Genomic DNA, 23,877 nt, shown 5'->3' with positions numbered 1-23,877 from the left:
TTGTCTGCAGTACATTGCTGTTTATCTCTCCCTGCAGCTCTGGTCTGTGGTTGCTCTAGGCATCAGTCCATCCATATAACTTAGGATTGCTGTCATCACTGCAACAATTTGGGTGAAGTGTTGAAACGGTCCCTTCCAGTACACTCGCTGCCTTAGAATACAATTATCTTTTTGTGTGCTGTTAATTCTAAACCGAGAGTTTTATGCTCATTAGGCAAGTGCTTTACCCAAAAGCTACAACTGTTAGCCCCTATAATCGCCTTAAGTAGTTCCATCCCTCATTATTGAGTACCAGCTCAGGTACTGCTAGAATTTTTGCTTCAACATAAAATGTGATTTAGAAAATTCAAGAGAGGACAAAAAAAAAAAATACTTATCCTATTTTTGTGCATTCTAGTCTTTCTTCCTGACAATGATACTTATTTCCGTGTTTCCTGTCTATTTATAGAGGTTCCTGTGAATATTCTTTCCTGCTGGCCCCAGAGTCCTTTAGTTATCTTCAACTGAGAATGTCTTGATTTCACCTTCATTCCTGGAGAGAAGTTTGGAGTTGGCAGTTATTTGTTTCAGCCCTTAAAGATATCACTTCCTGACAAGCATAATGACATATAATTGTAATCTCAAGGCACTTTGGGAAGCTGGAGCAGGAGGATCAAGTGTTTGAGCTCAGGACCATCCTCCACTACACAGCAGGACCCTGTCTCAAGACATCAAAAAGAAAAACAGGCACTTCCTTTTTTTCCTTTCGGGTTTCTGATGAGAAAATAGCCATTATGCAAATAATTTCCCCCATGCACAGGGATCAGAGTTCTCCACTAACTTATGATTTTCTTTTTGTACTTAGTTCTCAGATATTTAAAAAAAACAATTTACTGTTTATTACTATTATCATTATTATTTGAGGGAGGGTTTCTATTATCATTATTATTTGAGGAGGGTTTTTCATTGAGACAGGGTTTCTCTGTGTAGTCCTGGCTTTCCTGGAACTCATTCTGTAGATCAGGATGGCCTTAAACTCAAACATCCACTTAACTCTGCTTCTAGAGTGCTGGGATTAAAGGCGTGTACCACCACCAGCAGCAGCTGGCTCGTTAATTATTTTTAAGTTGATGTATTTATGCGAGACATGCTCAACATACTGCACAAGTCAGAGGACAACTTTCTAATCTCTCCTTATATCATGTGTGGAATCAACATAGAAATCTACCAACTGATGAATGGATATTAAAAGTGTGGTAAATATGCACAATGGAAAATTATTCAGCTATAAAGGAAATGAAGTCATAAAATTTGAAGGTAAAAATGGATGGAACTGGAAACAAATTATGCTGAAAGCAATCACCCAGGCTCTGAAACACAAACACCAGATGTTCCGTCTTATATGAGAATCCCAGCTTCAAATCTTTTGTGGATTTGCCATGGAGTATATAGGCTCTAGGAAACTAGAATAGGGCCGTTGATGTTAAGGTACATTTAGGGGCGAAAGATTAGAATAAAAGTAAAATTAAAGTAGAGGAGGAATTATTAAGGGTAGAAGAGTTCAAGGGGGTAGTGGGGTGCTGGGGATAGGAAAATGAGGAGTCAGGGGAAGCCTAGACAAAATGAGGTACACAGAAAGAAGCTACTAAGGAACATATGATCTTGCAATGAAAGTTAAAAGTACAGTAAGAGAGGAGAGTAGAATATGTGTAATATGAAAGAACAGAGGGAGAACACTGGGAACTGACAGAGTAAGCAGCAGAGAGAACAGTGGGTAAGGGACACAGAGGTAGGTGTGGCTGAACGAAACTGAGAAGCTATGAAGAAGCCTTATTCAACTTGACTAGTTTGTAGGGTGATACAAATATCTTTTTCTAAAGAAGTTGAAACAGTTTAAAATTACTGACATTAGTGGACAATGCTGCTTCCAGAAGACATGGGTTCTTTTCATGAAAAATCTCCATTCCAGGCTCAGGTTACCTTCCTACAAGTTATTGATCAAGGAGGCCATTATTCTTGGTTGCCCACCTTAACGAGATGGTAAGACCTTATTCCTGCAGATACCATATACTTTGGTTGCAGGATGCAGAGAAATCGATCTTAAACTTAACCAGGAAACTCTCCTTGCTGACTAATGCTAGAAGGTGCTTTGATGTATCTCAGTAGGAGTAAGAAAGGACAGTTTTAGTTTATTCTAAGATGGCTAGTTTTCATAGTGCTGCTCAGGCTGCTGCAGAAGAAGACACATCAAAGGTATCATCCAGAACTGGACCCTGTACACTACAACAGTGTCCTTCAAGGCAACACTGATGTAATAGTGACCAGGCTGTTTATGGATACAATCAACTACTCTCTTAATAGGATTTAAAGCCTGCTCCATAGGATGGGGTTTGTGTCTGGTATTGTAAATGTGCTCAAAAACCATGGCCTGGGAACTCATAGGCCCTAAGGGAAAAGTGTTAATATTGTTTTGCTAACGGGTCTTGTGGTCAAATCATCTTCTAAGTATTTATATTTATAGCCATAGATGTGTTCTGCTCCCGGCCTTGATTGGAGAAGTTTATTGCAGTGGATAGTGATTAACATAGAGACACACTGCTGTTTAAAATGCAGACAATAAGCCACTCTGAATGTTCAGCCATAAATGAGACATCCATACCAGCATACCCTACCCCACGTCACCCATGACCACCAAGGATTGGTAACTTCACGGAAGAGGAAACAGAGTACAGAGAAGCCAAAGGATGAGGAGAAGTGCCGTGAAATGTCGTCCTTTGGGTATGACACGCTGCTGTGTATATGAACTGACATCATCAGCAAGGGTTACCTCCAGAAGACCTGTGCAAGGTCAAGCCAATGAACTATTCCAGCATGGTCTTGGGAGGGGCTCTTGAAGTCCCACTTCTTGGTGAGGATCTATTGGCCATTCATTACTGTCATCTGAAGGAGAAAGAGTGACTTTTCCTTAGATGTGTAACCACTGGAAATTTATCCACATCAATTGGATGCTCTCCCACTTATGCACATATTGGAATACTAATTGTACTCAGTGGGCTGAAAGGATAACAAACAACAACATGAATTTGGAGGATGTGATGAGCGGGGTATGGCATGAAAATGCACGGATGACATGTTCAATACATACATTGAAATGAAATGAAATGACAAGGACAGCCTTCAAGATGACTCAGCTAGTGCAAGTGGCCAACTGCAGGCCTGCTCATCTGAGTTTGGTCAGGGGATCCCACAAAGTGACAGAAGAGACCTGACTCCTTTTGACCTCCCCTCCACATGTGCAATTGTCTTCTGATCTCCACACACCCACAAAAGTAAACGAAAGTCTTGTGGTACATTAGTTCTCAAACATAAATTGGCTGAGAGATTAATATGAATGTCTGGGTTCACATTTAAGATGTTCTGATTGGTTAGAAATACGAAGAGTTTGGAGAAAAATCTCCATTTCTAACCATGTCTTGGACAATGCTTCCAGTTCAATACAACAGTTTTACTGAACTGCCTTTAAATAGCTACCCAATTGTTCTGAACTGACTGCTCCTTAGAATTACCAACTGGGGGCTGGAGAGATGGCTCAGTGGTTAAGAGCACTGACTGCTCTTCCAGAGGTCCTGAGTTCGATTCCCAGCAACCACATGGTGGCTCACAACCATCCTTAATGAGATCTGAAGACAGCTACAGTGTACTTACATATAATACATAAATAAAATCTTAAAAAAAAAAGAATTACCAACTGAGTTTAAGGACTCAAGAGAATGAATACCCACGTGCTACCCAGCCCCTACTGCCAAGCTGTTTTGACTCTAGTAGTCTGGGATGAGGCTAGAATATTCAGCACTTTTAAAAGTTTCCCTGGAGGTCATTTCAAAAAGTTTTTATTGGACTGTAGACAGAAGACCTAAAACTGAAGGTTTCTCCAGGATGCTCTAGATGCTCAAGCGTCACCTATTTTCCTGTTGGAAGGGGTAGCTAGAGAGATAGGTTAGCAGCTAGGCACACTTGCTGCTCTTGCAGAAGACCCAGGTTCAGTTCAGGTTCTCAGCATTACAATGGCAGTTTACAGCAGTCTGCAATTCTAGTCCCAAGAGACCTGACATCTTTTTATGTTCTCTGAGGGTACCAGACACACATGTGGTACACAGATACACATGCAGGCCAAACACCCAGGTACCTAAAATAAAAATGAATTTAAATATATTTAATTGTTGATAGCAGAGGGTGGTGATAAATGTTTGTTCCAAAGTCTAAAATAGTTTCCTAGACAAAAATATTCATAGTAGCATCATTCAAAATATCCCTAAGAAACAACTTAACTAAGTGTACAAAATGGTCAAAGAATGTCAATTTGTTATATCCAGGTATAAAAAGGAGTTAAATGTTCATAGATTGTACAGAATAATGGGCCTTAAAAATAGTTGATAAATTGAATAGAACCAATCACAAAACACTACACATTATGTGACCCTAATCAGAAGTAGTGGATAGGGCTGCTGACATTTGGGGGAAATGGGTGGATAATAGCTATAGAACTTCTATTGGGGGCTGGTGAGATGGTTCAGTGGGTAAGAGCACCAACTGCTCTTCCAAAGGTACTGAGTTCAAATCCCAGCAACCACATGGTGGCTCACAACCACCCATAATGAGATCTGATACCCTCTTCTGGCGCGTTTGAAGACAGCTACAGTGAACTTATAATAATAAATAGATCTTTGGCCAGAGCAAGTGGGGTTGGCCAGAGCAAGCAGAGGTCCTAAGTTCAATTCCCAACAATCACATGAAGGCTCACAACCATCTGTACAACTAAAGTGTGTACTCATATACATAAAATAAAATAAAAAAGAACTTCTATTGGGGAGGGATGAAATATTATGACTGTGATGATTGTATGATATATAATAAATATACTGTATACAATAGGATTGGAGTCTTTAAAATGGATGAATTTCAGGGCTGGGGTTTAAATTGGTGGTGTTGTTTGCCTTATGTGCCTAAGGCCCTGGATTTAATCCCTAGAACTGCAAAGCAATTTAAAAAAAATTAAAAGGATGAATTTTATGGTCTATGTATTCTATGCCAATAAAAACCCTCACCAAGTAATATCCAATCCGGTATAGTAACTAGTACTTTAATCGTGTCTGCTGTGTGTTCTTGTAGCATTACCTGAGGTAACTATGATATTCAAGAAATTTAGTAAACAGCCTTGGGTGATAAGGAACAACTAAAAGTTTTCTCTCTTCTCTTGTATTAAAAATATGTTTTTTTCCCACTGTGGAGGTTCCTCAACAAATTAAAAATGGAATTGTTATATGACTCAGCTATATCACTCCTGGGCATATACTCAAAGGATTCTGTACTGCCACAGAAATACTTACATATCCATGTTTATTGCTGCATTATTCACAATAGCAAGGGAATAGAAATGGCCAAGTTGCCCATCATCAGAAGAAAGGCTAATGAAAATGTGGCATATGTATACAATGAGATTTTATTTATTTAGCCATAAAGAAAAATAATATTATGCAATTTGCAGGGAAATGGATGGATCTGGAAAGTATTATATTGAGATGAACCAGGTTCAGAAAGACAAAAATCCCATATTCTTTCTCATAGGCAAATCTTAATTTTATTTCTTGACTTTGGCACACTTATGTATGGTGTACTGTGATTGCATGCACCACATTCCCTCTTGTATGCCCCTCCTTTCCTGTCTTCTCACCTAGTCCCCCTCTTGGTGGCTACATTAGTGAAAGACCCCCTCTCCTCCAGCAGCCATCAACAATCATTAGCTCTCTTTACCACCGTTCTTAGAGACCTTTTGTACCTTGGTGAAAACTGGCAAACAGAACCTTTCAGTGTTTCTATGTAATCAGAGAGTGTATGAGAAGGTAGATAGACTCTGAAACTAGATGTAGTCAACAGAGGGGGAATGAGAAATGATGGGAGGCAGCCAAAGGCATGTGGCACAGAGTGGAAAGGTCCTGGGAGGGAAGGCACAAGGAGAACAGAGTGGGGAGAAAGTGGGAAAGCAAAACAACTAAGATAAGTTTTATTTGGAAAATGCCATAATGAAACCGACTCTTTGTATGCTAATAAAATAAATGCCATCTCCTGAAACTTTTTGGCAACTTATTAGAATACATTTAATTTAATCATTCTCTTGATTTAGCATGTTTGTCAAGCAGCAACTAACTCTTCACATATTTGATCTGCTTTACACAGTAGGAAATGGTTTGCCTACTTGGTTTTTATGTTTTGTTTGGTGAGGGTTTTATTTGTCTGTCTTGAGACAGAGACTCACACTATAGCCCTGGCTGGCCTAAAACTTACAATATAGCCCAGGATTGCCTGAAACTTTGTGCTGGCCCCTTTGGCTTTTTCCTCCCCAGTGCTAGAATTAAAGGTCTGTACAGTCTCATTCAGCTAACAGCTGTGATCTGTGTTCAATGTTTGGTTCCTTGTGGTTAGCAGAAGGGAATTTGTGTGAACTGCACATGTCTAAATCCTGTCTCATTGTTTATTCCATTTCATTCCTTGTTCCTGACATTTAAATGATTTACTCCAGCTTCAGCTTACCCAGTATTAATACCTGTTGACACTATGGTATATGGATTTTCACACATTTTATTATATAGACACACAAAAATTGAACCTAAACTAGCTTTTCTGTCTCTTTTCATATACTATTGTGAAAGCTTTTTATCTTCAGAATGGCCAAAATGACAGTTCATTGTAATGTATAAAGTATAATTTATATCGTGTCTTGTTTTGAAAGACTTTTAAGTCTTTGTAATCCATTTCCTTTCCATGGTTCTTGCCTTTGGAAGACAGATATGAACATTAAAAAACAAAACTATGAGTGTACTAAGAGGAAAGATTTAATTCGTTTATGACGCCAGAGTAGGAAGAGCTTTTAACTCCTGACAAGAAATTCAAAAGTCATAATGAATATGAAAGTCAAATTTAATGGTAGAAAAATTAAAAATTTTTACTGGCATTATAAACAAAGTTAAAATGTGTATTAATAAATTGGATTAAATAGTTACAACACATAACAGGAGCAATAGTGTTACTGTTTAATAAGCTCATGGAAAATATTTTTAAAATTCAAACGTCAATGGGAAAGTGGATAAAGGATATGAATTAATTTATAGGAAATTAAATACATCTGGCCCATAAACTTATGCAAGCAGTTTGGCTACACTAATTAAATAAATAAAAACAAAACCAAGGATGAACAACTTTTCCTATTAGCTTTGCAAGATTAAAAAAACAAAAACAAAAGGAAACTTGTTTGAACTTACATATGGAAGAGAGATTCAAATGCAGCAACTATGATGGGCATTGATACAAAAACATCAAAAAGAGAATTTAGGGGTCAGGTGTGAATCTTGTAAGTTTCAGAAACTCCCTCAGACTTATTTACCTAATTTCTGAACCTTTATGAGCCTCCTTCCAGAAGGGTTTCTTTCAATTTTCAGGAAGTATCTATACAACCTTGGCAAGGATTTAACCGAAATGGGTGTATTAGTCAGGGTTCTGCTGCCAGGTGAAGCCTCTCTGATGATGACTAGACAAGGCACCCATCTATGAATATAGCAGAATAGCATTAGGAATCATTTTTTTTTCTTTTTTTTGCCAGTCGTGTTTGGTTCTACCCTAGGTCTCTGGGTTATCCAGTCTCCAGTTCCTGGCCCTCCAGGCAATGTAGGGCATGGGGTGCCCTCTCATGGCAGGGATCTCAAGTAAAACCAGACATTGTTTGACGACTCTCACAAGTTCTCCACCACCATCAATACCCCAGGAGAGATTGTAGGTGGAGGTTTTTGTGGCTGGGTTGGTGCCCAGGTTTCTCTTTCCATAACCTGCAGAGTACCTTCCTGCTCCAAAGAGACGAGAACTTAGGGCTGAAGGCTTCACACAGGGACCTGCTCTTCCTCTCTACTTCAATTAGTTGTGTGGGTGTTATCCTTGGCAATGGGACTCCACTGTCAGGTTTCAGAGAATGACTTTCTGCCATAGCATCAGACTGGGATCGCCACTCAACCTTTCGGACAATAACTCAATGGAAGGCAACCCAGACGCTCCACTGAAAGCCTTGTGTGCTACAAAAGTTGGCCAGTTCAGACTTGGTATCCTCCATTACAAGGAGTCCTCATTAAGGTCACCTTCATATAGGTTCCAGGAACCTTCCACTGCACTAGGGTTCTATAGCAACCCCCCAAATGCCCTCCATTTATAGACATCTCTCCCTGAACTCTCTCCCCTCACCTCCTCCACCTGATCCCTCCCACTCCCATTCCCACCCATCTGCAGTCCACCCAAAATCTGTTCTATTTCCCCTTCCCCGGGAGATCCACGCACACACATCCCCAGCCCTCCTCTATACCTAAGCACTCTGGGTATGTGGACTGTAGCTTATCATTTACTTAATAGCTAATGTCTACATATCATATTTGTCTTTCTGAGTCTGAGTTACTCAGGATGATTTTTCTTTCTAGTAGCGTCCATTTGCCTGCAAATTTCATGCTGTCGTTGTTTTGAGACAGGGTTTCTCTGTGTAGCCCTGGCTGTCCTTGAACTCAGAGATCCACCTGCCTCTGCCTCCCAAGTGCTGGGATTTCAGGTGGGTGCCACCACTGCCCGGCTTGTTGTCATTTTTTAACACCTTAATAATGCTTCACTGTGTAAAAGTTTATCCACATTGTTTCTTCTTTGGTTAAGAAACATCTAGAGCTAGAGTTTCTCTCTTTTTGGTTTTCTCTTTCTTTTTCTTTTCTTTTGGTGTTTGTTTGTTTTTTCAAGACAGGGTTTCTCTGTATAGCCCTGGCTGTCCTGGAACTCACTCTATAGACCAGGTTGGCCTCAAACTCAGATATCTGCTTGCCTCTGCCTCCCAAGTACTGGGATTAAAGTCATACACCACCATCGACACCACTACCACCTGACTAGGGCCAGTGTTTTAATACTCTGACTTTTCCCTCATTCCTGGATTTAATCTTCTATCTAGTCTTTGACTCGCCTTCCTTTCACCGTATGTTAAGTGTACAGAAATTTATTAAGCACGCTCTCCTAGTCAGCTTCTCTACAAGCAGAATCCAAGTTAGGGATCTGGGTTTTTGTAATTTGCTACAGAAAAGCCTTCCAGAAGAAGGAAGCAAAGGAAGCAGAGCAGGGCAGGGACAGAGCTGAGTAAGACTGTGGGTTTCAGCCCGCATCTCCAAGTCCCAAGGCAGATTAACACCACGAAGCAAGGGGTTGCTTGTGGCAAGCTGCTGGTATAGCAATGTTGAGTGATCTCCAAGCAAGCAGTTTTTCAGAGACGACGATTTGGGTCACATTCATAGTAGCTGTGGGATGATAGGTGTACTGGCTAAGAAAGGAAGGACTGAAACTTCAGGTAAGTCCTGCCTTTATATGCCCCCCTCAGTATGTATGTCGGTCCAGTATCCCTCCTAACATCTCTCCCATCCTCCCAAAGGATATGGAAAATGATCTGCTGAGCTTTCTCCAGTGGAGTAGTAGCTCACCAAGACAGGAATCATGTCCTGTCTGTCTTTTTACCAAGCATGGAGCAAATGCCTAAATAAATGTCTGATGAACTGAACACCCACAAAGTGGCTTCCCGTGTCTCCATGTGGCCATGTCAAGACACCAAACCCTGCTGCCAAGAGCACTTCCATCTCCAAGTGACAAGGGAGAAAACTAAAAGACATCATTTGAGACTTACATTTAAAGTTCATGTTATAACATGGGCTAATAGCAGTGTTCGGAGGTGAGGCTTTTGGAAGGTGGTCACATTATGAGTGAATTAATTCATATATGAATTCATAGCTTATCTAGCCCTAGGGGAAGGATTTAGTTATAAGAATCCTCTCCTCTCCTCTCCTCTCCTCTCCTCTCCTCTCCTCTCCTCTCCTCTCCTCTCCTCTCCTCTCCTCTCCTCTCCTCTCCTCTCCTCTCCTCTCCTCTCTGTCTCTGTCTGTCTGTCAGTCTGTCTCTCCCTCCCTCCTTCCTGCCCATCATGAGTTGACCTTCTCATTTGCCATATCCTTCACCATTAGGTACTGCCTCCACTATCTTAAAACCCAGTGGACTAAGTCACCACAGACTGACACTTCTGAAACCATTAACCTAATTAATGTTTCCTCTTGTAAGTGGATTTCTTTCTCCTCTGTTCTCACAACACTGCAAAGCTGCTGTATGCATACATCCTTTTCTGGGGAGAGATGGATACAGGTGAATTTACCCCTGTCAGGGGACCAAAGGAAATATTCCACCTACATCTGGTATACTGAACCAATGAATTCCTTAGGGCTCCTTCCAGGAGTATGGTGACACAAAAGGCAGCTGCATCACCAAAAAAGCCCACCCCAGTGTGAGTGATATTCTTGGAGTTCCCTGCATGACTTGCAGGCCTCTCAGCTTGCAGGGATCAGCTGCTCAAAAAGTAAAGGATGGCAAGAGTTCCTCTCCCAGCAATCCTCCCTACTTGTAAAACGGTGCGGTGGTGGGGACGGGGTTGTGGATCTGAAATATTTGTGGTTTCTAAGTTTCATCAGCCTCTTTTCTGCCTCCCTACTCTCCCTAGAAGGGACTGTTTTATGCCAAGGATTATTGCTACCCAACACTGGACACTGTAGGGAAGCAGCTTTCATGACTGGTTACCCATGCTGGGACAGCTTTTTGGTGTCTCATGGTCCTTTAAGTAACTCTTCACTCATACATCTGTAAGTACGCAGATAAACACACGGGTTCGCTGAGACTTGGGTGGGATCACGTCTCTGGTCTGTTGTCAGACTCTTATCTGGGGTGAGTACTCTTTTTCTTCATATCTCCCCAGGAAATGTCATACAACAGAAGCTGACTAAAGCATGAGGGCCAAGGAACAGAAGGAGATGGATTTGAAAAATATCTAAAAGGCAAACATCTGGCAGGATTTGATAGCCTTGTGCATGTGGGGAAAGAAAGAGCAGAAAGGAAGTTCTGAATTTCTGGAAGCAGGAAAAAATGGGGTTGCCTGTCACAGGCCTCCCCAATGTGCTGCATAGACTATGTGTCAGGTGCCCCTCAGCAGCACCACCACAGAATATGGATTCTTTTGCCTCCTGTGTGCTTGCTCCTGTGTAACCGTAGGAGACATGCTGCTGCCGTCTCAGGGTAGGAGCTAGAAGGAGGATATCAGAAACAAAAAAAAAAAAAAAAAAAAAAGGAAGATGGAGATTTCAAGGTTTTTGCCCAGAGGCTCCCACACCCTACTTGTGACAGGAAGTAACCCAAATGACAGAATCCGCTGGGAAGCTGGTGTCGGGTCTGTACTGGGCCAAGTTTCAGCAGCAGCTATTTTTATTTTTAGCCTATGCCACATCTCAGAGCAATCGGGTCTATAAATGTCCATACAGCTTGCCATGCCAGGCCTGCAGGCAGAAGGGAACAGCTAAAAAAGGATTGTGCTAGGCCTTGTCATGGGCTCCTAAATGCCCTTCATCAGCAGATGCTTGGAGTTTTCCTCTGAATTTCTGGGTTCCCTTTCCCCAGGCCCAAGTCTCTTCTCATCCGCTTTCAGAAGATGCTTCTACTAGCACAATTCGATCTCCAGGTAAATTACAAAAAACCCAGGTCCCCCACTGTCCTACAGTACAGTGCCAACTGAAGCCTGGGTGCATGCACCCTTCAGTCTCTGACCCCTGCTCCAGCCTGTTTGCTCCTGCTGTCCTGGGCTCCCCTGCTGAGCTTTTTTTTTTTTTTTTTTTTTTGGACTTTTCTTCACTATTTGTTCTATTGCTGTTATTAAGAAGCAGGGAAGCTTGGGTTTGGAGGGAGGCAGCTAATCAACTTAGGGGCCTCAAGTCTCCTCACCTTTACCTCCGGAAGAATAGGCCCTTATCTCACAGGACTTCGACACTGAGAAAAAAATGCACCGAGCAAGAGCTTTGTCTTGCTTATGCTCAGGGGATGAAGCACTTGCCATCCATTTGATCTCTTCTCTGGGCAGCTTAGTTATTGTCTGAAGTTTCGTTTTAGACTTGTTCCCTGATCATTTCTCCTTAAGCAGCCAACACATGATTCAAATGCACCTTGTCCCCCTCACAGAACCTGGCCCTCTCTACCTTACTCAAGTTTTTTCAATACTTTTGCCGCCATCTAACATACTAGATAGTTTCTAGTTTTAAACCCAAAGACAGGGATTTTGACCTGTCTTATCTGCTGATGGGTACGTCACTTGTAAAACAATGGAGAGATGACTCAGTGGTTAAGAGTATTCCCTGCTCTTTCAGAAGACCTGGTAACAGTTCTCAGCACACATATGTCGGCCTACAAGCTTTTGTAACTCCAGTTCCCACGTGACCCAATGCCTTCTTTTTGCTTCCTTGGCACCAGGCCCTCCATGGTGCAGACATGCAGGCAAAATACTCATTCGCATAAAATAAATGGATAAATAAACACCGCAATGCTGGGCACATAGATGCTGCTAAATAAATATTTGTTGAATGAATGCCCTCTCCTATGCAATTACTGCCTTATCGCCCAGTGTTAGCCCCATGTTCCGTCCAAAATTAAAACTTCATATTCTCTTGTTCCAGTGGGCCTAGCACCTTCAACCCTTCTTCCCAATCCTGAGTCGCCAATTCATCACGCCAACATTACAGAAGTAGCTTGCCTAAGTCTTCAGTATCCCACTTGTACTCTCACACAGATCACTCCCCATACTGCAAATGGAAGGATATTATCAAAGTACAACGCAGTGATCATTCTTCAGTAGTTCTCTTGTGCCTCCAAAAGGACAGTAAGCTCCTAACAGGGCCAGGCAGTCACTTCACATGGCTCCTCCTCTTTTTTTCCAAGTTCATTTTGAGCTCGTCTCTGCCCGTTCTGCTCCCCTACGCTGTACAGGACAGCCATGTTTTTTTGAAGGCTCTACTGCAACCTTTCTCCCTGTCTGGCTCCTCTTACTACAGTCTTTCTCCCTGGAATACTACCTGTATTAGTCAGGGCTCTCTAGAGTCACAGAACTGATGGGTAGTCTCTATAGTAAGGGAATTTGTTGGTGACTTACAGTCTGTAGTCCAACTCCCAACAATAGTCAGCAGCAGCTGTGAATGGAAGTCCAAGGATCTAGCAGTTGCTCAGTCCCACAAGGCAAGCAGGTGAAGAAGAGAGAATCTTCCTTCTTCCAATGTCCTTATGTAGGTCTCCAGCAGAAGGTGTGGCCTAGATTAAAGGAGTGTGCCGTCACGCCTTCAATCCCAGATGATCTTGAACTCAGAGATCTCCTTGCCTTAGTTTCCTGGGATTCATAGCCACTATGCCTCAAGATCTCCATGCCAAGATCCAGGTCAGAAACTTGTATCTCCCAGCCTTCAGATTAAAATCACTGGTGAGCCCTCCAATTCTGCACTGTAGTTCATTCCAGATATAGTCAAGTTGACAACCAGGGATAGCCACTGTACTACCCTGCCCTCCTCTGCCCTGTTCCTCCATCTCCAGCTATCTTCGTTCACATTCTGTGTTCATGCCATTGAAAGCTTCAAAGTCGGATCCTTCAGGAAACCCCTGTTCCCACTTCCACTTCTACAGTATAGGCTCCTCCTCAATGCTTCCAGAACATTCTGTATTTCTTCTCTCACAGTACTTATGATAACACTTCTTTTCCTCTTTTATTTATTCCTCCACTGGAATATAAGCTTTGTAAGGACACAGGCTATTTCTATTCTTGTTATTATTGAGTATTTACATAGCATTAACTTTTTATCATTTTTTCCAGTACTGGTGACTGATCCCAGTGCCTCCTGGTCTTCTTTTCCCACTTACCCTCAAAAGTCTGTTGTTATTTCTACAATCTTTATTCACTTAGCAATTTTTTCTCTTTTATTTAAAATTTCTAAGACTTAACAGCAGACTAAGTGAGGCAGATTATGTTTCCATGTCAGTCATATTGAAAACAAAATTTTAGTCCATAGCATAGGATGACTCTAGAAGAAATGGAAGGTGGTGGACCAAGATGTATCTCAATAATATAGTACTATCTTAGCATTTACTATTATGTTTAGTCCTGAGTACATCCAAAAATATGTCCATGAGGCAGGTGGATAGGGTCGGGAGCTCAGGAAGGCAAATGCCAAATAGTTATGCTACCAGTGGAAGATGCAGGCCAGAGTATCAGACTTGTCCAGAAATAGGCCACCGAGGACATCTAAGCAGTTTCCATAGATTTCTGGAGATAGAAAACAGACTGTGTGGGTTTTAGGAAGGCAAGAGTTTGGGGAAACATGCAGGGAGACTTTATTAGTCTCTGAGCCACGGAAAGTAGATTGGGGAAATTCCAAGTCAGATCTTCTCAAGATGTGATGATTTGCTGGGCAGTGGTAGCATACACCTTAGTCCCAGCACTCTGAAGGCAGAGACAGATGTATCTCTGTGAGTTCGAGGCCAGCCTGGTCTACAGAGCAAATTCCAGGGCAGCAGAGCTACACAGAGAAACCCTGTCTCAAAGTACAAAACAAACAAACAAAAAAAATGTAACAATTAGGTTGCGCATAGTAGCTAAGGGTAAGGGGGTGGAATCCTTAGAAAGTGAGAAGTGAAATAGGCCTTCTCTGAAACAAAGTATCACATCTATATAGCAGCAAACACACTAAGGCCAAGCATATAAAATGTAAGAGTGACACAAGGCCTGCCAGCACTTGGGTAGAGGAAAGGATGGCCAGAAGAGCAGTATTAGGTAAGAATTCCTACCTAGGAAGTCTCTGGTAGCACAGACCTGAGCTAGGAAGATCTGGAATGAGAAAGTATGATGGGGGAATTAAAATACTTTAGGGCCCATAAGTGAATAAAAAGTAGATAATGGATGGAGATATGAGCAAAGAGGAAATGATTTTCAAGAGCTCACAAGTTCAAAGACCAGGAGAAGACAGGAAAGACTGGATGGACAATTCAGGTCACAGAGACACAATGAAAAAGATCCACTTACTTGCCAGAGGTACAGCAATGAAAACAAACTAAGACTGAGGAATAGTAGGAAAGATTTGAGTGAAGGAGACAAGCACTGTGCTATAGATCCCTCAAAATAACAACTTTGTAAGCAACGTAAAGAAGGCTGCCAATTGGTCTGGAGAGGAATACCGGGGCCCAGATCCAGAAGGTCCTGGATCTACAGGGACAGAGAAAAGAACCTACTATCCTCAAGTGGAGGATGGTGGGGAGGGGACAATGATACTGGGCTGGATAGCCTTGGGAAATGATATTCGACACAATGCCCAAGCACTTGAGAAGATAAGGAAAGAATGGAAACCATGATGAACTTGATAATTTCCTTTTAACAGACATTTATTAAGCAAGTAATTTGCACCAGGCATCAGTCATAGACTTTGAGTGCTTTCACAAAGTTCTTACACTCTAGTAGGAAGGACAAGTCAATCCAAGCCACTTAAAACTTCAACACAGGAGTAGATGGTCTGTAGCTGAGAGAGGCACAGAAAGGGTTTTAGTGTTGATGTATGGCACAGGGGTTTGTACAGTGTACCGTATTAGAGCTCATATGGAGAAAGCCAGTTGGGGTTTTTGGCTTTATCTGAGTAAGTATATAAATCTTCTAAGTTGCGACTTTTTTTTTATATCGTCAGTTTTGCATTTTATAATGAGATGTGGACATTTTTCAGATTTTAAGTTTATATCACTGAGGTTACACTTGAACGTACACCAAAAAGAATAAATAACATGTCTTGTTTGGAGGAAAATGGATCTATTATAAGGCGTTTGCCTACCAGGGGGGAAATCTTACCTTGTGGGACCTGCGTGTCCTCAACTTTAGAGAATTGTGCAGCTGAAGCTATTTGTGCTTTGTTAACGCTGGCAAGTCACCTTCGGGGCTGTTTTTTGTAAGACTCAGCATGTATTATTTGAAAGAGAGATTCTTTCCTGATTGTAAAAGTAAGGTGTAAGCAAAGTTGGGAGAAAAGTATCAGAGATCTTGCAAGACTCCCCCCCCCACACACACACCCTGGATTGTTTTTATGTGTGTATTTCTGCATGTGGGTTCATGAGACACCAGATCCCCCCGGAGCTAGAGTTACAGGTGGTTATAAGCCTGAGATGAGGGCTTGAGACTGAGCTCAGGTCCGCTGCAAGAGCAGCGGAAATTCTCACCACCGAGTTATCTCTCCAGACCCTAAAGAAGATTTTTTTAAAGTCATCTTAAAATATCATTTGTGAGCTAGTGACCATTATGGCTCAACAGTCTTATATCCAAATAAATAAAGAACGTGATAACAGAACATGAAGTCCTCCTGGGCAGTACTGTTCAAACAAAAGATACTAAACCAGTCCAATGCAGTTATTTGGCTAGATAAGAGTGTCATAACAACAACAACAGACTTTAATGAAAATTATAAATTAGGCAAAACTGGTTTCTAGGTAATGCTCCTCCCCCACAAGCCCCTAAAGTTGTACAGAATTCTCATTTGGGCCCTAGGGTTCTATACCCGTGCTGTATAATCCCTCTCCCTTAAGTATGGTTGGGACCTCTGACTTGCTTCTAGTCAATAGAATATTACAAAGGTAATGGATGTCACTGTCGTGATTATGTTACATTATATAAGGCTCTGTGTCAGCAGATTGGAGAGAGAGCTTTCCTTGCTGGCCCTAAAGAAACAGCTGCATTATGAACAGGTGATGGAGAGGCTTGTGTGGCAGGGAACATTAGCAGCAAACAGATTTGTGGGTGGCCCTCAGCCTTTTCACATACAGTCACAATGAGATGAATTCTGCCAGCAGCCTTCCTGAGCTTTACCGAGCTGATTCTTTCCCAGTTGAGCTCCCAGATGAAAAATGTGGCCTGGCCAATTCCCCGACCACAGCTTTGTGAGATGCAGCAGGGAATCCAGCTAATCAGAGCATGAGATAACATTTAAGTACGTGCTAAGCTGCTGAATTTGTGATAATTTGCTACAAAGCAACACAAAAAACTACCATACAGGTACCCATTGGTCATAAACTTTTATTTAGCCCATGTAGATACGATCTTTCTTCAGTAATATTTAATGATTTATTTTTATTTTGAATTATATGCATTTGTGTGTCTATCTGTGGGTTTGTTCATAGTACCCACAGAGGCCAGAAGGCATTCGATCCCCTGGACCTGGATTTCCAGAAAGTTTGACTCCTTCTAAGTAAGTGCTAGGAACCAGACTCAGTGTCTTCTGCAAGAGCAGTGAGTACTCCTATCCAAAGAGCAATGCTCCTAGCCCCTTCACCACTAATATTTAAAACGGAAACAGGGACTTTTGATGTCTTTCCATCTTTAATTCCCAAGTCATTCTATATATTTCAGTAATCTGGCCTTCATCACACATAGAGTGGTCTCTGGCGGACTCCTGTTCACACCATTCCTCCTAAGCCAGATTCCCTCTTTTACACCTTGTTCTTTGCCCATGAAATCTTCTGAACTTCTAGACCACAGGCGAGTGCTGCCTCGCTGTTTTTACTTGCATCACCATTTTTGGTCTTATTTCTGAGAAAACATAATATATATCAATCACGTAGAACATATATACAGGATATCTACAAACAATATAGAAAACATTTGCAGATATATATGTGATCTTCACATTGTATTAAAATTGTATACTCATTGAAGCCCAAGAGTCCAACTTGTATACAGCACATTGCTAGAAATACTCTGTATCATTATCATCATTATCGCCATCATCAGTGTTGTAGGAGACTCGAACTCAGCGCCTCACAGGAGCTGGGCAAACATCGTACTCCTATGCTGCAATACTACCTCATAGTCTATATTAAAAATAATGTCATAGCAGTTGGCGTAGCACACGCTTGTAGGATATGCTGAGGAGTTCAGGACCAGCCTGAGATACAAGTTTAAAAATTGAGTCATATGCAGTGGAAAGCCAAGTATAGCTGACCAATTACCAAGTACTTACATGGAGCCAGCATTGGCAACTTCCCTCTACTGAAAATTAAATTTCAGTACCATCGACCCTACATATTTCAGTGATTGAACGCCTACTCCAGGTGCCTAGCACTTTTGTGGACATTCAATGAACCTGAGTTGAAGCAGGATATCAGCCATGGATAAAGGCCGCACAAGTCTCCACAGGGGTTTAAGTATCACAGGCTGGTCAATGTTTCAAAGCCCGAGAGAGCCTGTCCTTACAAAAGGACAGCTTAGGGTAACGTTTCCGCGGCAGCTTCCTTTTTAAGAAGCTACTTGCTGAACCAACCAAGAAAACGCCATGTAAACACTGATCAGGAAGAGGGACTAATCTAAAGGAATTTGAGCAAGTCTGGCCAGGAAAGAAGTTTGCTGCTACTGAAATGTTTTGGTCTTAGCCACTGGCAGGATTGATTGATTGTAGTTATGTTTTGTGTGAAGCCTGCCTAAACATCTGTTTCTATGCAACTGTTGCCCAATTCTCTTTTCCTTTCGAATTACCATCTTTGAAGCACGAAAGAAAATCCATCCAAACGACCAAACAAATTACCCTAAAGGCTTCTAAATCCTTTAAAGGAGAATCTGAGCTTGAAGAAGGTTCTTTACTCCCCCGCCCCTTACCTCCAGCATGGGTTCCAAACTACAACCCTCAAGCTTGGCCCAAGTCCCTCCCTTTACCCAGTCATCTAATGAATATGTAAATTAAACATAATTGGCAGCCAATGGCGTGTGTTCTAGTCACATGGTGCTGATGGTAGGTGAGCAGACAGAAGTTGTGTCAGTGAACAGAGAGGGCTCTCAGTCTGGGGCGAGCGCTCTAGTGAGCGTGGACGGATGCTTAGGGAGTAGTCCTGGCAGCAGCAGCGGCGGCGGGCAGTAGTGGTGGCAGAAGAGGGGAAGAGAGACGGCCCGGAGACCGACACACTCACACTTTCAAGTTCCCTTGGAGGGAGAGGAGTTGGGGCTGCAGAAAGAGGCCAGGAGCGGTCCCATCTATCCCATCCCGTTTCCCACTTTTCCTCTTGCTCCCTGGCTCTGCGAGAGTTCAGGATTTGGGTAGCCATACGTGGCATTGAGGGAAAAGGGATCGGGAGAGTGGGGACCAGAACCAGTGGTGTAGTGGAAGATGCCCATCCTGCTGTTCCTCATAGATACGTCCGCCTCCATGAACCAGCGCACTGACCTGGGCACCTCCTATTTGGACATTGCTAAAGGCGCTGTGGAGTTATTTTTGAAGGTAAAAGGAGGGGAAAGGAGATGAAGGGGTCGCTTCTGTGGGATGGGTGGGTTGGATTGAGGTGCTTCTGTAACGTTTGTATCGCTTCCCCTCGTTTCCTACGCGACCCCTCCGTCATCCCTCGCCCCGCAGCTGCGCGCCCGGGACCCAGCCAGCCGCGGAGACAGGTACATGCTGGTCACCTACGATGAGCCTCCCTACTGCATCAAGGTAAACAGGCCAGCGGGGGAGCGGTGGGCGGGAAGAGCGTGCGCGTCCACTAGCCTGGGGCTGCTGATCCCTTTTGCCTCCACCCGTGGCGATCCTGCGTCGCCCTGCAGGACGGGCTGCAGTGAGGGGCGCCGAAGGGCAGGAGGAGCAGGGCGGGTGGCGGCGGTCGGGGGTCACAGAGAGGGGCCCGGAGATGAGCAGCCGGTGTAGAGAAGGCACTGGAGGGCCGAGTTCCTAGCACGGCTGCAGCAATCGTCTCCGAAGATGGCGGACATTTTGCTTTTGTATGAGGCAGCCAGAGGCAGGGTGAGGGCGCTGCTGAGATGGAAAGGAGGGAGGGGAGGAGGCCGAGGAAGGAGGGCTCAAGGCCCTTGGTGAGGCTGCGGCCCCTTCGCCTGGGACTCCGCCCCGATGTTCTCCTAGCCCCGCGCGGGCTTTGCTGCCGCCCGGGCTCCTCCTCTGGTCCCTCCTTCCATCCCTCGGCCCGCCCCGCCTGGGCTTCCTCTCCCTCCTCCTGCTCTGGTCCGCTTCTCCTTCACCGCATCTTCCCCTCCTCTTCCTGCCAAATGCCAGGCTGCACTAGCGCTGGCCTCTCAGAGCAGCTCCTTTGCATTCGAGGCCCTGGCCCCCGCCCCTCCCGTGCCACCACCAGCTCGGAACTGCTTAGCCTATGCAGCTCCCAGACCCTGCACGCTCAGTCAGGTTGAGCCCAGCTCTCAGTTACCTTAGCGACAGTTGCTGTTTCATTGGAAATTCCTGCGAAGCAACCACAGAGTGTTTGGGGGAGGGGAGGGGAGAGGGCGCGCGCGGGGGGTGGGGGGGTTGGGAGGGGGTGCCCAGGCAAATCTTCTTAGGGAACTGGTTTAACAGGGGCCAGAGTGTTTTAGGGAGCAGGCCTACCTATTTGCATCCTAAATTAGGTTTGCACTTAGCTGCTTAGGGATTTGCCAGGGGGCGTTTGGACTGGGCAGATGCACTAGACCAAGTCAATGATTTGATTCTCAGGGTCTGACCCTTAGTCTCGGTGGGGTAGTTATTTGTGTTCCCATGGTGAACAGATAAAGAACTGGTTCGCCTGCAGTGGCTTGATAAGAGGAACTCAAACTGTTAAATCATCCTGCATCAGGATTGTGCTTGCATGTTGAAATATTAGAAGGTTGTTACCATTATCCTTGATGTCTTTCATTGATACGTCATCCATCCGTCCCCCCCTCACCCCACTCCCGGTCTAACTCATCTCAGTAAATTAACAGGAGGTTCAGTCTGGATGTTGTAAGCCCTGGTTTAGTGAGTTGTTACCTCTCAAAGTAAGTTGGCCAGAATGTTCTTTCAGACATAATGAAAGCGAAGATACTGATTTGTTAACTCTCTGCTTTGATTAAAAGTTTAAATTGCAGGATTTTCCTAATACTATTCTGGTTTCAGCTCGTTTGTTTTCAATTTTTTATTTATCTACCAAAAAATCGTATTATTCTTGTAAATATCTTATGGTTTTAGAAATGCCAGTTTTCCAGGCTAGCCTGGGCTAACATATTGAGACCCTAGAGCTGGAGATGTAAATTTCAGTAATGGAGCACTTACAGATATGAAGCTTTGCAAATATTCTATCCTTAGCATAGAAAAATAAAATAAGATCCAGAGGCTGATTGTTTGCACCTCTTGACTACTAATGATAACAGTAAGAGCCTACCTTTTGTAGTGTGCCTATTTGAAGACATACTCAGGAATTTAAAGCCGTGGAGGGATAAGCTCCAAAATCAGTTCCTACCTATCGTTTTCTTTCAAGGGACAGCATTTTGCAAGGACTGATGGTAGTTCCTAAAATAGTTTTTTGAGTTATAGGAATTATGTGACAGTCTGTCCTGGTATTACATGCCTTTAATCTCTAGTATACAGGAGGCAGTGAGAGAGGTGGACCTTTATAAGTCTGAGGCCAGCTTAGTCTACTCAGCAAGTTCTGGGCCAGCCAGGGTTCTATAGTGAGACACTTTCTCAAAAGAAAGAAAGAAAGAAAGAAAGAAAGAAAGAAAGAAAGAAAGAAAGAAAGAAAGAAAGAAAGAAAGAAAGAAAGAAAGAAAGAAGAAGAGAAAAGAAAAAAGAAAAGAAAAGAAAAGAAAAGAAAAGAAAAAAGAAAAGGAAGGGAAAGGAAAGGAAAGGAAAGGAAAGGAAAGGAAAGGAAAGGAAAGGAAAGGAAAGGAAAGGAAAAGAATCCATGACAATATTAACACACTCCTTTCCTTTGGCAGGAAGAGGTTTTGCCCCATTTTAAAAGTCATTACAGTCATTATTACATCTTTAATCCTAGCACTGGGAATCCATGGCTCATACTATTTCTTTTCAGTGCTAGAGATACAACTCCGGCTTTTCTGCATGCTAAGCAACTGTTCTGCTCCTGAGCTACAGCCCAGCCAGTGTGCTTATTTAGATTCAGTTTCCCCCACTTCTTTTATTCAGTGAATTACCCTGAGTGGCCATGCATGCTTGAATGGCTGGGTATTTTAGCCACATGTTTATGAAGCTTTCGATATTTGTTTGGAAGAGAAGAAAATGTTCAGTATTATATTTAGTGGAAATTTTATTGTAGTTCTTTTTCTCCCGCTATGTTGCATCCTACAAGAAGTATTCCACCACTGATGTCTTTCACACACTTTCTTCTTTAAAGTGTGTGAAGATACGTTGTGTACTATGTTTAATTGTTATTTTTTTTAATTTTATGTTTGTTGGTGTTTTGCCTGCCTGCATATCTGTGTGAGGGTGCCAGATTCCTTGGAACTGGAATTACAGACAGGTGTGAGCTGCCATGTAGTTGCTGGGAATTGAACCCAGGTCCTCTTGAAGAGCAGCTGGGTGTTCTTAACCACTGAGCCATCTCTCTAGCAATTAAACAAATTAAAAAAATTAAACAAATCTCTATGTTTAATTATTAATCACTTAGTCTTAGTTCTTCATTTTACCTACGTAAAAGGAAAGATTAAGTATCTAGTAATATTTTTGTGCTTTCCAAACATTACTATTGGTAGACCATATTTAGGTAAGAGTTTTCTGAATTTCCATTTTGGACTTTACCTTTCTACCTCGCCCAACCTTCTCCTCTGCCTGTGATAACCTCGTTCATTTGCTTTTTAGGTTGTAGCTTGCTTAGAAGTGCTGGAATTTTAGAGCATCTTGTGATAGATTTCTTAAAATTCAGGATAGATTTTCACGTTCTAGTAGCTGGGAGTCCTATAGGACTGTTTTCGGTCACACATGCTATCAAAATAGGTCTTTCTTTGACTGTCAGCTGGCATCTTAGTTTCTACTTAAAACTTTATTCTCTCTTAGGGGCCCAAGTGATGGTTTCCTAGTATTTTATTGGTAGCAAATTGTTCTGCAGAATAAATAAAGTGTCATTTTCACTTTCTCTGAGGCTGCAGAAACATTGCAACATTTTACTTCTCAGATCTGGAGTATATCCAACTCCAAATGCTTCCAAATGAATTTTATTTTGCTAGTAGGTCCTCTTCTGTTCCAGCTGTAATAAGCATGAGTTGTGCATTTGCTTAGGAGATTTCTTTTTAACAGGCATGCAGCTCTTCCCAGTATATCCACTTACAAGCTTTGACAAGAAATCTTGTGCGAAGTTACTGCAGCAGGAATTTTTCACTAATGTATGTGGTTGAGTATGTAAATATAGTATTTCACCAAAGACTTAGTGACTCTCTACTGCATACTTCTTTGCATATAGTTGTCTACTCTTTTAATATTAGTCATACCTGTTCCATGCTGTGCCATGTGTGTTGATGCAATTAAGTTTCATTTGGGGACCACATATGAAATGCAAACATTGTGTGTTAAATCTCTGTTCATGTTGCTTCATAAATATGTTTCATCCATGGAGTTACAGTATTAATGCTCTCTGTATGCACTGCACTTTCAGTGACCATAGCTAGATACTCCGGTTTAGTATTGTATAATATACTATATATACTATACAGTGCAGTATATACTATATACAGTGTGTCCTTAGAAGATGAATGCAGTACAGGGCTTTTAAAATGTTGTGTGAGAGCTTTGTGGCAATAATTATAGTTCTCAATAGTCTTGGCTGAGATTCTGCTGTCTTGTATGTTTTGTTTTGTTATGAATCATAATTTCCTTCTATTCTGTGACTGGGAGGGGCAGGCTTGTCAGAAGAAAGTAAGCCACTAGCCTGGGTTCTCTCCTAGTATAAGTATTAAAAATGATTTTATAGTTGAAACCACTTTATTAAAATTATTTTTATTTAAAGGAGGTTTTTCAAAAAATAACAGAAACATCTTTCAAGAAATAGTTGAAACGTGAATAAATAGTGGTCAGAAGTGTTATAAATAAGAGATAATGTTTCAAAGAAACTCTCTAAGCTAGTAATTTGAAAACATAAACCGTTTGAAAAAGTGAGCATCTCTCTTGGATGTTACTTTTCAACATTGTGCGGCTACTTTTGATTACTAGTGTCTGCATGCCTTTACCA

General features: G+C 42.4%; 1 protein-coding gene across 2 annotated transcripts in view; it reads left to right on the top strand.

Annotated features, from left to right (window-relative positions):
• Positions 1-18,709: 18,709 nt before the first annotated feature.
• Positions 18,710-23,877, top strand: part of LOC110286599 (integrator complex subunit 6-like) — a 52,657-nt gene continuing 47,489 nt past the window's right edge. For both annotated transcript variants that reach the window (XM_021153059.2, XM_021153058.3), the window contains exons 1-2: positions 18,710-19,178; positions 19,311-19,388. In XM_021153059.2, coding sequence (XP_021008718.1) covers positions 19,068-19,178; positions 19,311-19,388 — 189 coding nt within the window. In that variant the 5' untranslated portion in view covers positions 18,710-19,067. The remainder of the gene's footprint in view (positions 19,179-19,310; positions 19,389-23,877) is intronic.

This window comes from Mus caroli, unplaced genomic scaffold (assembly GCF_978045245.1).
Source record: "Mus caroli unplaced genomic scaffold, Mus_caroli_1 scaffold_5, whole genome shotgun sequence".
Lineage (NCBI taxonomy): Eukaryota > Metazoa > Chordata > Mammalia > Rodentia > Muridae > Mus > Mus caroli.
This window is presented reverse-complemented; position numbering and strand designations above follow the sequence as displayed.